The 14,439-nt window shown below is 44.3% G+C and overlaps 1 protein-coding gene across 1 annotated transcript in view; it reads right to left on the reverse strand.

Moving 5' to 3' along the window:
• Positions 1 to 2,787, reverse strand: part of LOC108788393 (dual specificity protein phosphatase 13-like) — a 13,644-nt gene extending 10,857 nt beyond the window's left edge. The window contains exon 1 of the mRNA XM_018558153.1: positions 2,633 to 2,787. Within this exon, the coding sequence (XP_018413655.1) occupies positions 2,633 to 2,787 (155 nt within the window). The remainder of the gene's footprint in view (positions 1 to 2,632) is intronic.
• Between the last annotated feature and the right edge of the window lie 11,652 nt (positions 2,788 to 14,439).

The following is a 14,439-nucleotide window of genomic DNA, read 5'->3' on the forward strand; positions in this document are numbered from 1 at the left end:
CCCCCCCCCGTGTAATATTCGCCATAATTTTAATCTTACAGAAAAAAATAAATATCTTCTTGAACACAATGCTCCAGACTTCCACATATTCACTAATTATCTCTCTGACAATATGGAAAATGCAGTCTCTCACAGATTAGGTATTAAGCTACATTTTAATTTAATTCACAATGAAAGAAAAGAACTCCTTTACAGAAGCCATTTTATAATTAAGTCTTTGTACACACAGGCTTCGGCTTATATAAGATCATTATGTACATTCACAAATAATTCAGGAAGCTTCAAGCTGCTTCGTTGGAGCCTTCAGCTCCAGTGTGCATCACAACAGGAGACAGTAAAAATGTGGAGGTGATCAGGAGGAATCAGAGGAAGATACCACACTTCTGGAAGTGTCATTCTTCCAGCAGACTTTCAGGGACCCTTTCTTGGCAAATGCACTGGCTGTTTTTTCCAGTTCAGCCCCAACAATGAAAGACAAGGCAATTTGCCTAGTTTCAGATGTGCTCAATTCAGCATAAGCAACAATAAAAAAAAAACAGCCGGGCTTCTGACTTCTTCACCTATATTCAATAAAAAAAATTAAAAACAATGTTTGTGAGTTCTTTTTTAACCTTAAAAAGACCCTGTTGGCAGACCAATGATTTCAACAAAAATCTTTGTGCAAGATTGTAGCTGAGTGCCCTCTTACCCAACTTGCTCAGTGGTGGGTGCTGGCTCCTTAACTCTGCTTCACACTATCCCTTTGGCTCCCATTATCCTCTGGACTCCTGGACATGTCACCTCCTACCGGGCTCAAGTGCTCAGAAAGACCACACATGATGGAGAGCAGTAGCTGGCACATTAGCTGTCACCAGGTGCATTATTGTAGGCATGCAGGCTGCTGGATGAGAGTATAAGAGAAAACAGTTTCATTGTAAGCCCCAGTCACTGTGGTGGGCACTGTGCTACCTGGCTCTGGGGGGCTACCCTTCCGGTGAGGTGGTCCTGCTTCCTCCCGCCTGTTCAGGCATCCCTGCCCTGGGACTTCTTCCACCACCTTAGAATCCATACCAAAAACTCTTCCTGTCATTCCCCTATGGAGCGTGCTTGGAGATCCCTGACCATCTTGGCTACCAGATGCAGACAACCTTCCTGTGACAGAGGTGTGACTCCCCAGGGAACCAAAAGTAATTGCATTTGTACTAGACTGAACTGTACTGCACTGCTAATGCCATAGCAGTGCAATGCCATAGTGATTCTCCTTATACTTTGTTCTATAGGAATCTGTTATTGTGTACTATGCTGCCACCTAGCGCCTTTAATGGTGAACTGCTCCTACACAGCACCTGTTTCTACAATAGTTGTATTGCCTGTTATATGTTGTCCTGTGCTTATTGCATACCCCTTTACCATATTGTTTACATTGTCAATTTATCCTGCATTCATTTAGTAAATATCAAGTTGCATATGGCTGTTTGTCTGATCATTTGGCTATTATCTCCATATTACAAACTTATATGAGCATTTAACGTATTTTATGCAGGTTATTTACCTGTAGAACACCCCCTTGTGTAGACATCTAAAAGCCCTGAAACTGCCGCTGGGCACTGCCATCTGGTATGTGATGTCAGCAGCCGCAACTCAAGTGGCACTCTATAGCTGTGGTGAGTCAGAGGGACCCCTTTGCAGAGACACTGTCACTTTGACCTGCGTGGGCAAGGTAATACTGTTTCTTTAAGTGGACCCTAATGCTTAACCTTCTAAAATCTAAACTTACCCTTTAACTATACTCTTAACACTTAACCAAAATCCTGAAACATAATGCCCTAAGCACTAACCCTAACCTTAATCATAACCCTTGACCTTAGCACAACTCTTTACCCCATGCTTAACCTAAACCCTAACACTAAATGTTCACTGTGCTCACCTTATCAGGTACCTGAAGTTTTAGCACTGTAAGCTAGCAGTCCTGCTTCAACATGTTGGCACTGAAAATTAATGATCTGCAAAAACTTAATTTATATATAATTTATAATAATATATGTACAATAGATAGCTGTATGTGAATATTACATATACAGGTGAAACTCGAAAAATTAGAATATCGTGCAAAAGTTCATTTATTTCACTAATGCAACTTAGCCGTCTACCAGGAGATTTTGGAGCACTTCATGCTTTCTTCCGCAGACGAGCTCTATGGGGATGCTGACTTCATTTTCCAGCAGGACTTGGCACTTGCCCACACTGCCAAAAGTTTTCTGAGATTGTGGATCTGGGTTTTCATGAGCTGTAAGCCATAATCATCACAATTATGACAAATCATGGCTTGAACTATCTTGCTTTGCATGTAATGAGTCTATCTCATATATTAGTTTCACCTTTTAAGTTGCATTAGTGAAATAAATGAACTTTTGCACGATATTCAAATTTTTCGAGTTTCACCTGTATGTATGTTCTGCTTCCGCTTTGTGCCTACCAAGTCTACTACTAGTCTACAAGACAAGGCCTGTCTTACTGAAAACAATAGAACCTCTCTTGTCTACAGTAACACAAAACTCCCACAATGCTTCAGGTAGCAAGGACCATGCGATCTTTGCCTCGGCCTTAATATTAAGTTACATATTTGCTTCAGTCAGATAGAACTAACACTCACAGATCTGCCAAGTATAAGTTGGGCCACACTTCGTCCACGTGATGAGGAAAAGGATGTTTACTATCCAAGAGTCTCTGGAGCTCTCGTATTGTAGGGCACACATCTGCTTGAGACTCCTCTCCCCCGGGCAGTGCTGTCGCTTCTTCCTCTGCCATAACATTACATGCAGGAAACTCTGTGTGACAGCAATGCTATGATGGCATGGGACAGGTGACAAGTCAGACTACACACTGCTACACACTGCTCAGTGCATGATCAAGTGCTCCTAATAAAACATTATGTGCATGTAAAGTCAGGAAATATAAAATGAATCAATATAAAAAAAATGGTAATGTACTGAATGGGAATTATTGATGGATGAACAACGTAAAATATGTACTGGCTCTAATTCAGTAAGTTTTAGTTCAACACACAAGTCATGTGACTGTAATTTTCACATTTCATTATTTTCAAATTCAATCCGGGGGCTGAAGTAACTAAAAGTCACAGGTTTAAAAATGTAATGTAATAAACCTCAGTAGAACTGAAGCCAAAACTTTTTTTAGTTTTGGGTAGAGTAAGGGAGGGTTGTATCCCCTGTCATTTTTATTGCCATCTGTGTCCCATTGGGGAGATTTCCATTCACCTCCTGTCCAAAAGACACATCAGGAAGTGAGAGAAAAAGAGGGAAATCCCTGGTGATCCACAGAGCAAGGACAAATGAAGAGGCCGCAATAACAACCTGACAAGTCTTCTAATTCTTCTCCAGTCTATGCAAAATGAAAAGAAATGTTTTGGCTTCCGTTGTACTTTAAGGACAGGAAGGACAGGTGCTGCGTGTGATTAGTACGCAGCCCCGTCTTTCTTTATGGGACTACGTGGCTAATCATACACAGCACATGTCCTTCCCGAGAGCGGCTCGATATGGCCCTGCATGCAGCACAGAGCTGTACGTGCCGGCCGATTACAGTGTGAATGAGGCCTAATTTGGTTTGAGACATCTCATGCTGTCTGTCAATCCCAATAGCAAATTTTATATTGAGACTTTTTAGATACCATACACTCTCGCTTCTATACGAAACTGAAGTTTTAAAAACATTAATAATTGAAAGCCCAATTGAACTTTCAGTTGAATCCAGCTAAATACTGTACATTCCAGGCATTTGTGGCCAAGGTCTCAGTTGATGGCCAGATTAACACAACTGTTTTCCTGGCACAAAAAAATAAGTGAACATAGGAATGTTTTTTGTATGTCCTAAAGTCGAGGACTCCAAAGATACCCAGATGGTACCAATCTGGGCTAAGGAATAGCAAAGTTTAATGGTAACCTTAAAGGAGAACTATGACATGAGTGATTTCCACTCACCTCATAGTTCTAAGCCGACCTTTGACAATGAGACTGTCACAGGTCGGCTCAGTAGATCGGGAGGTGAGCGAACAGATACCGGGTTCCCTCACCTCTCGATCCTGTCACGGCTCTCTGCCGTGACAGGGGGACGCGCTGGATTCCCCTCTCCCCGCTCCGATCTGCCAGCGCTGACTGGCGGAACGGACGGGGGAGGGGGCGGGTACAGCTGGCTCTGCCTCTAGATAGGCAGAGCCAGCTGTCACTCACGCAGCTGGGCGGATCCCGTCATCTAAGTCAGGATCCGCTCCAGGTGCGGCGTCTGACGGGAGGACGCTAGTTTGTGTCCTCCCGTTACCCCAAGGAGAACTATGGGGAAAAACACTGACCCCATAGTTCTCCTTTAAGGCCCCATTCACACGTAGCGACATACCTTTTGCAGCGGCCGGGATAGCGCGACTTTCGGGGCGACGTTCCAGCGACGATCCAGCGACGGTAGCGCAACCTTCTCCGTCGGGCTCCATTAGAAAAAAGCAAAATCGCGCAAAATCCGCCGAAAAAAGGGTCCTGTAGAAGCGACCTGCGACCGTGACTAGCGACACGGAGCTAAGACAGCTCCGTTGAATATCATTAGCCGACGACTTCTCGAGATATCGCGCGGCAAAAATGCGCGATATTGCGGCGGAAATCGCGCAATATATCACTACGTGTGAATGGGGCCTAAGGTGGCCATACACTTTACAACCCTCGCAGGACTTTTGTCTTGCGAGGGTTGTAAAGTAATTTAAAAAACTTACGATCTGCCCATCTTGGACAGGCAGATCGTACTTGCGATCATCGCAAGCCCGCCCCCCAGAGGGGCGGGCTTCCGATGACTGCAACGAGGTGCGGGCTTCCGATGACTGCAATGAGGTGCGGATCCAGGCCACTAACTCGCCGAGAATCGTACGATTCCCAGCGGGTTTTCCAGCCTGCTTGTTCGACGGAAGACGTGCGACCCTACAGTAGAAACGGTCGCACGCCTTCCATACACTTTGCAATTATCGTACGATCGTGGGATTTCCCGCGATTCTCGTACGATAATCGTGCAGTTTATGGGCACCTTGAGGGGTTATGTTCACACCAGCATGCTGAGTAACGTTATTGAAGTGTCACAAAATAACTCTTGATTTAACTCTTTGCATGGAAACGAGTTGACACATGCTGCGATGTCATGCGGCGCAGTGAATTGCACTGCGTAAAAATGCAGACATGCAATACGCCTTTATTGCTTTGAACAGGGTCCTTTTCTATGTGTACTTGTGTTGAGCCTCTTCTCCCTGGGCTCTGACGGTCTAAGGACCTATGATGTCACCACATCTGATACAGATCCTTCAGACCTAAAGATGCCAAGGACATTCCACCGCCACCGCGGTGGGGGGGATAGTTAAACAGTCACTGCTGCAGGACTGAGGATCACGTGAGCATTTCTTCCTTATTTTAGACCCCTAGACTAAAAACGACTAGTTAACCCTTGCTGTGCTGGAGTAGCCCCACTGCAAGGGTTAATTCGTACATTTCCTGGAGTACCTCTTTAAAAATCTTTTGAGTTTTATATCACATAGTAAAGATTGTTTTCACTTGCTACACTTGAGAAAGCGATGTTTTGTTCTTACTGATCTGACTGCCTACAAATGTGGAGTGGAGTTAAAACGAGGATTGGACCCTATTACTCAGAACGAGGCTTCTGTGACTGAGAACGAGGCTTGGTTTTAGGTGGTCAGAACGAGGCTTGGTTCCTGGTGGTTAGAACGAGGCTTGGTTTGTGCTTTTAGACTGAGGCTTGGCTGCTGTGGAGAACAGGCTGCGAAGTGTATCCAGCATGAAATAGGTGATGAGCCTGTTAACTGTCTCCATACTTGTATACAGCGACAGACATCAGGAGAGGTATTGTATTTGGTATTTTTTGAGGGCAGTGACTGGTATATTCCATTGTCTGGTGCACTGTGTGTATTTATGTGTGAAACATGTATGAAGTCATCAATATTTTGCTCATGTCCCAGTGTTTACATGACCTCTCCTCTGCTTTCTTCTGTTTACATTCACAGTCTGCTTATTTCTAGATATTCCTAAACTTTGTATAGAGTGAGGTTTTGTGTGTGGTAAAAGCTCATCATATGTGAATATAAATATTATGGTGAGGGTCCCTGCCAGCAGCAGATATGAGTGGATGGACAGAGACTAAAGTCGGGTATACATGGATTGAATCTCATCTGGTTCCTGAAGTTTGCACAGTGGGTGCGTTGATGGAGGCATCTGTTATATTTTCTTATATGTGTGCACCCGGCTTAAATCCATTTTCATGTTATACCCATCTTCAGAGTGTAAAATGACACACGGTCACATCACCACCACATAACCCCCCCACCTCCCCCTGAATACTGGAATACCAAGTGTTCTTCTCCCCACAAGATTCTGTATATTCTGCACTGCTGTGTCATCTATTCCCACATCCTGTGAATGGAGAGACTACCATTAGTCAAGTTCCATATGCCAACACAGCAGAGGGACTTGTAGTTCTCTAGTTCATCACGGCACTTGTAGTCCATTGACACTTCCTCCTGTCAGTGTAACTGAAAGTACAGAACAGTGGAGTCATCCTTTAACCAGTTGACATCCGCGGTGTTAAACCCCCTTCCCATCCAGGCCATTTTTACGGCGGCCCACCTGCTGTGCCGCTGCATATATTCATTGTGTCAACGGGGACAGGTTAACTTGGAGCCTCTTCACACCTATGATTTTCTTTCTCTGGTGTGTTTTTTTTCCTTTTAATTCAGAGGCATTTCAACTCTTGATGCGTTTTGAGGCGCATTGACACTCTATACAGAGTACATTGCAAAGCATGTTGGCTTGCGTTTTGATGCATTTCCATGAAAAGTTATTGGAGGGACGGGGACGCGTAGGCGTGAATAGGTCCTCAAGTTACTTTGACTCTTAAGTTGACACTTACTGCCTTGTCAATTACCTGACCCCAGTGACAGTGTTTCCCAGCCTCTGAGTGTGCATAACATTTTAAATGGAGCCCTGTAATAAAAGTTTGTTTAGCCCAAACTTTGTTTTTTTGTTTTGTACGGATTGAGAAGGGTAAAACCCCTGTTTGGTTATTTCTTGCTGCCTGGGGGGATTTCCCTTTACCTTCTGCCTTTGGGTGCCCACACACCTTACGATAATCGCGGGAAATCCCGCGATCCTACGATTATCGTAAGGTGTGTGGAAGCCGTGCGACCTCTACTACTGTAAGGTCGCACGACTTTAAACTTACGGACATGTTCGAAAACCCGCCGAGCATCGTACGAGGTTTGTGGCATGTCCGTACGATAACAGCCGTACGGGCCGGTGTGCGCAAGCGCACACTGCCCGTTCGGCATTGCAGTCATCGGAAGCCCGCCCCTCAGGGGGCGCGGCTTGCGATCATCGCAAGTACGATCTGCCTATGCAACATAGGCAGATTGTACGTTTTTTTAAGTACCTTACAACCATCGCAAGACAAAAGTCTTGCGATGGTTGTAAGGTGTGTGCCCAGCCTTAGAGATAAAATGGGAAGAGACAGGAAATCTCCCCAAAGTGAGGGGAATTCTCTCTTCGTTGTTGCTAGAACATTAGTCCCATTGGAAGATTTTCCTTCACCTCTTGCTGACATGACAACTTTGTAGCTGACTAACATCAAATGCACTCCATCAACTCAAACTTTCATCCAGAATTTACACAGAATTCAAGCCCTGACGAAGGGGGACTCCAGAGATGATTTGGGGATCTACAGCTAAGTGATAAGCAAATGAGCTACATTAGTGTTAATAGTTAAGGTACATAAATGCATTTTTAAGATTTAACTCCTGAGTTTAGTGTCACTTCTAACAGCTGAGTTCCAGAGCTTCAGTGGCCAGTAAACACTTGACATGGGACTGTGAAAGAGGACTTGCATTGTGGAAGCCGTGCCCAAAAAAGGCAGGCAGAAGGCCCCAGTCCCCAGTATAGCCCGTAGGTTTCCTGCAGCTGATCTATACCCCATTCCTGACTTACCATGCCTTGTTCCACAGTGTGTCTCTGTGTGGGAAGCCATCTTGGTAGAGGAGCAGGGCTTTGCTTTCTCATGTCAGAACTGTTCCCTTGATGACTGGTCCTATGATAACCAGTGGGGAATTATTCAAGAAGCAGTAGGCGTTGCAAAGGAAAAATGAATAAATCAGAAGCAGGGAGATCCTTGCCCTTCAGATCCTAAGGAACAGCTTCCTCTCCAGCAAGGAGAACAGTGAGGAGCCACCAAACCTCACTCCGAGTCCTTTGTGACTAGCAGTCAGAGACAGCGGTGCCTTACATTGTCTCACACTGCAGATAAACAACTATTGTGCTACCCATAACATTTCAATTGCAGTATTGAAGGGAATCAGAATACAATTTCTTTTAATTATTTAAAGATCTGATTCCATACACCAGATGGGAACCCCTGCTCATTTGGAGCTGAAAGCTGACATTCTGTTCCCTCCTACATTTTTATGTGACAAGGGGTTATTTATCATGTTTAAACTAAGTGGAAGTTCTTATTAAAGGCCGTGACACACTGCACGCAAAGCCGTGCAGAGCGAAGCAAAGCTCTCCGGCACGGAGCTTTGCGTGCAGTGTGTGAGCTGAGTGCAGTCAGATGATTGACTGCACCTTCACAGACGCATCCCGTCGCGCCGGTTTATACGCGCGAGCCGATTGGCTGAAGTTGAAATTGTTCATCTCGGCACACTCAGCTCTGCGAGCTCTCGCAAGCTGAGGTGCCGAGAAAAAAGTGACATGACACACTGCTCGCAAAGGCAGCGCGCCACCGCTCCGCACTGCTTCGCGTGCAGTGTGTCACGGCCTTTATTGTGTTCATACAATCTTTATATCCGGTGACACACCCCAGGCTTCTGTCCAATAAGACATTGTACCAGTTAGTATCAGCTCCTCTGCCCCACCAGTCCCTATTCCCTGTCCTGTGGCAGAGAACATTGTAACACTGTCACAAATATTTGCTTGCTGTAACCTTGTGTCCTGTACATACATGTCATTCTGGGAAGGCAGTATTTACTGGTTCATTAGTATCGTATACCTTTCTATTTACCCAACGTGACCCCGTCTTTTATATTTTAGCAAAACTATTGGTAAGAATTTAATTTTTTTTAACATAACGTAGGGAAAACATATATTTTTTTTTAAATTTACTGTACTTTTTTTCATTATATAGTAAAAAAAATAAAACCCCCCCAGTGATTGTATACCTTCAAAAGAAATCTCTATCTGTCCCTAAAAAAAATATATGTTAACATAAATCGCAAGGCTATAGTCCGGTCATACTGACTGGTGAAATTTTTGACTGACTGGTGAGACACCCTAAAAGTTTTCAAGCCCTGTATCTATCTATCTATCTATCTATCTATCTATCTATCTATCTATCTATCTATCTATCTATCTATCTATCTATCAATAATATTATTGTGCAGTCCTGGGTGTTAGTCACACGTAGGATGCAATTTGCATTACATTTGTATGTTCTCCTCATGTCTGGGTGGATACACGCCAGGTGATAAAGTTTCTTTCTGGTAAATTGAATGGCTTCCTCATAGGTTGCTGACATTCAAGTGGATCTGTTGTTTTGCTCCACATAGACAAAGGACAGGTGCACTTGGAGCACAAATTATGTTTCGTATGAAACCTCCAGGTTTGTGGATCTTTTTTTTTTGGTGCCAGCATCTGGAAGTGTTAGTCAGCACTTGATCCTAAATCTAAGGCTGGGCACACACCTTACAAAAGTCTTGGGATGGTTGTAAGGTACTTAAAAAAACATACGATCAGCCCATCTTGCATAGGCAGATCGTACTTGCGATGATCGCAAGCCACGCCCCCTGAGGGGCGGGTTTCCGATGACCGCAATGCCAAACGGGCAGTGTGCGCTTGCGCACACCGGCCCGTCCGGCTTTTATCTTACGAACATGCTACACACCCGCCGAACATCGTATGATGCTCGGCGGGTTTTCAAACATGTTCATAAGTTTAAAGTCGTGCGACCTTACAGTAGTAGAGGTCGCACGGCTTCCACACACCTTACGATAATTGTACGATTATCGTAAGGTGTGTGGGGACCTTAAGACTTAAAGTGTTTGACCATCTCCTATATTATGGAGAATATGTATATTGTAGTCCTGTCCTAACGTGACAATGCTGATCCTTCATAGGTATAGTATGTGTGTACATGTCACTCTAGGACAGGAAGCGTGTTACTGGCAGGATTACCAGTTAAAGGAGAACTATGGGGTCAGTGTTTTTCCCCATAGTTCTCCTTAGGGTAACGGGAGGACACAAACTAGCGTCCTCACGTTACCCTAAGCTCAGTATACCGCGAGCTACAGCTCGCGGTATACTGAGACGCCGCACCTGGAGCGGATCCCGACGTAGATGACGGGATCCGCCCAGCTGCGTGAGTGACAGCTGGCTCTGCCTATCTAGAGGCAGAGCCAGCTGTACCCGCCCCCTCCCCCGTCCATTCCGCCAGTAAGCGCTGGCAGATCGGAGCGGGGAGAGGGGAATCCAGCCCCTCCCCTGTCACGGCAGAGAGCCGTGACAAGATCGAGAGGCGAGGGAACCCGGTATGTGTTCCCTCACCTCCCGATCTACTGAGCCGACCTGTGACAGTCTCATTGTCACAGGTCGGCTTAGAACTATGAGGTGAGTGGAAATCACTCATCTCATAGTTCTCCTTTAAGAAAATGTTTTCTTTCCTGGGGACCGGCGCAATTTTGCCATATTTTTTATTTTTTTTGCTCTGTGTTTAACCATAATTTCCATCTTCCACATTAATTGCACCTACCCACTTATATACCGTTTTTTTAAAGGACAAAATAGGCTTTAATTTGATTTTGATGTGACATATACATTCTTATTTTTTTTATAAAAAATGCAAAAAACCCAACATTTTTCACAGTTTTGGCAATAATAATGTGTACATAGTTAGTGTAGCTAACAGAAAGTAATTTATAATGAGTTAATAAATTGAACACTCGTGACCGAATAATCCTTTCATCAGTCGGGAAGGGGTTAACATCAAAAGACTCCCTTACTGTAACCCCCTTGACCTGAACACTAACTCTTTATAAGAGAAATATGTAGACTGCCATTGCAGACCTCTATTCCTGAAAATATTTGATGCCTGGCTGTCATGCTTTTCCAGGGGTTTTCAGTGAGTTTAGTCATTAACCTTGAACTGGAATGCAGATCAGAAGTTCTGTCTTCAATGGCTGCATGCTTGTGTAAGATCACTGACTTGGAAAGTTTGGAACTTGAGGAAATCATCAAGTTAGAATTTTCTGATGGAGATAAACAGTGGCAGTTCCTTTTATTTTTCTCACAGTAACTGTTTTATCTGCCATGCAGAATGTTGCTTTTGTAAGATCTTGGTGCTAAAACTCCTGATCTGTTCTTTTTGTTTTTGAAGCAAGACTGAGCTGTTCTGTTTTTCAAATACTAGCTATCATCTGGTCTCCATTGCAACTAGTATGCTTTAAGTAATGCGACATGACCTTTTATTATAGCTTGTCATGTATGGACAAGAGTGACTAGATTGCTAAATGCTTGTTGCTGAAGGAAAGAGTGCTGGACTCGTTCCTTGGTAAGAATGGCTTCTGTTCATAGCTTCTCCCCACAGTGATTAGTGCTAGAACATTTTGACCCTATTGTCTGAGAAGTGGTCAGTGGCTGTGATGAAGCTTTATTAAATCTGAACTCCAGCCACAAAACATTGAATCCAAATATATTCTTCAGTAAACACAAATGATATACTGTAACTCCTCTTTGTGTGTGCCAAATGAATTTACAAATCCAGCTATTACTTTCTAAAATGAGCAGTGATGTTATCACTGTGCTACACATAGCCTGTGCTGAGAGCAGAGGTGTGGGAGGGACCCAGTAGATCCCACCCACTACAGAAAACTTCAGAAGCGGGTGGGTACTAGACCAGTTACACTTAACATGGAGAGAGAGCAGCATTGACTGGTCTGTATTACAGGAAACTCATGTACAGAGGCAAATGTACAGATCTGGAAGAAATACACAAAGATTCAAGTAAGAATACACATGGCTCTTGTATTTAGGCTCCATTCACACTACCTGCGCCTGAGCTGTGCTGGTTTCCATCGCAACCCCAATGCAAGACAAGGAAATTTGCCATGTCATGGATGGTACCCATTCACACCGCAGCGTTGCAGTAGTAACACGGTGGTGTGCACTGAAAAAAAGTAAGGCATTGCCTTACTTTTTGTTTAACGCAGCAGGATGCGACATGCTACAACCGCCTTGCACCCCACTATGCCTGTAGAACTGAATGAACATTTCAATAAAGTTGTATATAGCACACAGTACAATGCACTGGGATTACCACTTCGCCACTGTGCTGGGGCATTGCACCTCAGACGCTGTGCGATTTAGCGCAGCATCTGGGGGGAATGAGCCCTTAGACAATGTTTGTTTTGCCCGGTGTTCAGCTTCAAGAAATATAAAAGCAGCTTCTTTTGGTATTCAGCAAGATACAACAAACTCGGGGTTCAACCTCTTGGCTAGGTCTCTAGTCTGGTTGCTTTAACAGATAGGCCTGCCAGAGCAGTTCTATATCTGTCTCTCTGAAGTCTCTTGAATAGTTTTCTCTCAGTTGCACTGTTCAGGCACAGAAAAGCCTGGACACAAATTCCCAATGTGTCTGTCTACAAAGTGTACAACAGCAAAAAGTTGTTTTGCTTGTATACAAATTGTGCCTCAGTCCTACATAGGACCCCCACCTGAGTACAGCCTCTTCCATTTCCTGAGCCAAACACACCAGTCCTGAATTAAGCTACCCGTTCAATACTGTTTGGAACCATTTCTCTGCCAAAACTGGATCTCCCATTGCCACCTATCACAACTACAGCGATCCAGCGCTCGCTGTAGTTGTGAGAAGTACTAAAGGGTTTTTGTTCAGTGTTCTCCTCCTCTGTCAAGCATTAGGAACCAGTTTCTTTTGCTTGCTTACATATACAGATGTTCCTCGGGTTACAATTGTTCAGTTTGCAATTTGTTTTACTTTACGATCGTATACGATAGCGTATATACTGTATGCAGTATACAGATGCTGCTTGGGTTGTGTATATACTGTACTGTATATTTCATAGCTTAGCTTACCTTAAACTTGGCTAAAGCACTTACATCAACCTACAGATGGACAAAAACCTACTGTATTTGATAATAAAGTGTTGAATATCTCATGTATATACAACTCCTCGGTTTGTGATACGATATCTTTACAATGTGTTTATCGAACCGCAACCCCATCATATACCAAGGAGTATCTGTATGTAGTTCAAACTTATACACTTTACAACCATCGCAAGACCTTAGTCTTGCGATGGTTGTAAAGTAATAAAAAAAAACGTACGATCTGCCCATCTTGGACAGGCAGATCGTACTTGCGATCAACGCAAGCCCGCCCCCCTGAGGGGCGGGCTTTCCATGACTGCAATGCTGAACGGGCAGTGTGCGTGTGCGCACACCGGCCCGTTCGGCATTTATCTCCCGAGCACTGTTCAAACCAGGCGAAAATCGTAAGATGCGTGTATGAGCGTGCCACAAACCCGCCGACAATCGTACGATTCTCGGCGGGTTTTCGATCATGCTTGTAAGACAAAAGTCGTGCGACCGTACAGTAGCAGATGTCGCACGCCTTCCACACACCTCGCGATTATCATACGATCGCGGGATTTCACGTGATTATCGTACGATAATCGCAAGGTGTATGGGCACTTTAAGCCTCTGTGCCTGTTCAAGTGAATGACAGGCCGACATCAGCTGCATCTGTCAGCGGTAGTCCGCATGTAATCGTACACATGGTAGGATTACCTGTGGTTTGGGGTAGATGATTGTCCCAAGACACAATCTGCGTCCAGGGACAAGCATGTATGTGAACTGCTGATGGATGCAGCCGCTGTCACCCCGTCATTAACTTGAATGAGCACAGCGGCTACATCTGTACAGACATATCTGGGACTCCTGCCGCAAGAATCCGCAGGTTGTTCCTAGGCCATAGCCTAAAGCCCCGTGTAAATAGCACAGTAGACTACTGGCAGAATTATTACAGGTTTTATTATTACAGGTATTTATTTAATGGTGTCAATTTACTCAGATCTTTCCATACTATTGTTTTACATTACTCCCTGTCCTAAAAGAGCTTACAATCTTTAAATGCACATATACAGTACTAGGGCTAGTTAAGACAGGAGCCAATTAACCTACTAACATGTCTTTTGGAGTGTGGGAAGAAACCGAAGTACCCGGAGGAAATCCACACAAGCACAGGGAGAACATGGAAACTCCATGCAGACAGTGCCCTGGCCGAACCTGAAATTGGGGGAATTCTGTTCTGGGGAAAATCTGATTTTTTTTTTTTTTTTTTTTTTTT

Source organism: Nanorana parkeri, unplaced genomic scaffold, assembly GCF_000935625.1.
Source record: "Nanorana parkeri isolate BGI_ZX_2015 unplaced genomic scaffold, ASM93562v1 scaffold322, whole genome shotgun sequence".
Classification (NCBI taxonomy): Eukaryota; Metazoa; Chordata; class Amphibia; order Anura; family Dicroglossidae; genus Nanorana; species Nanorana parkeri.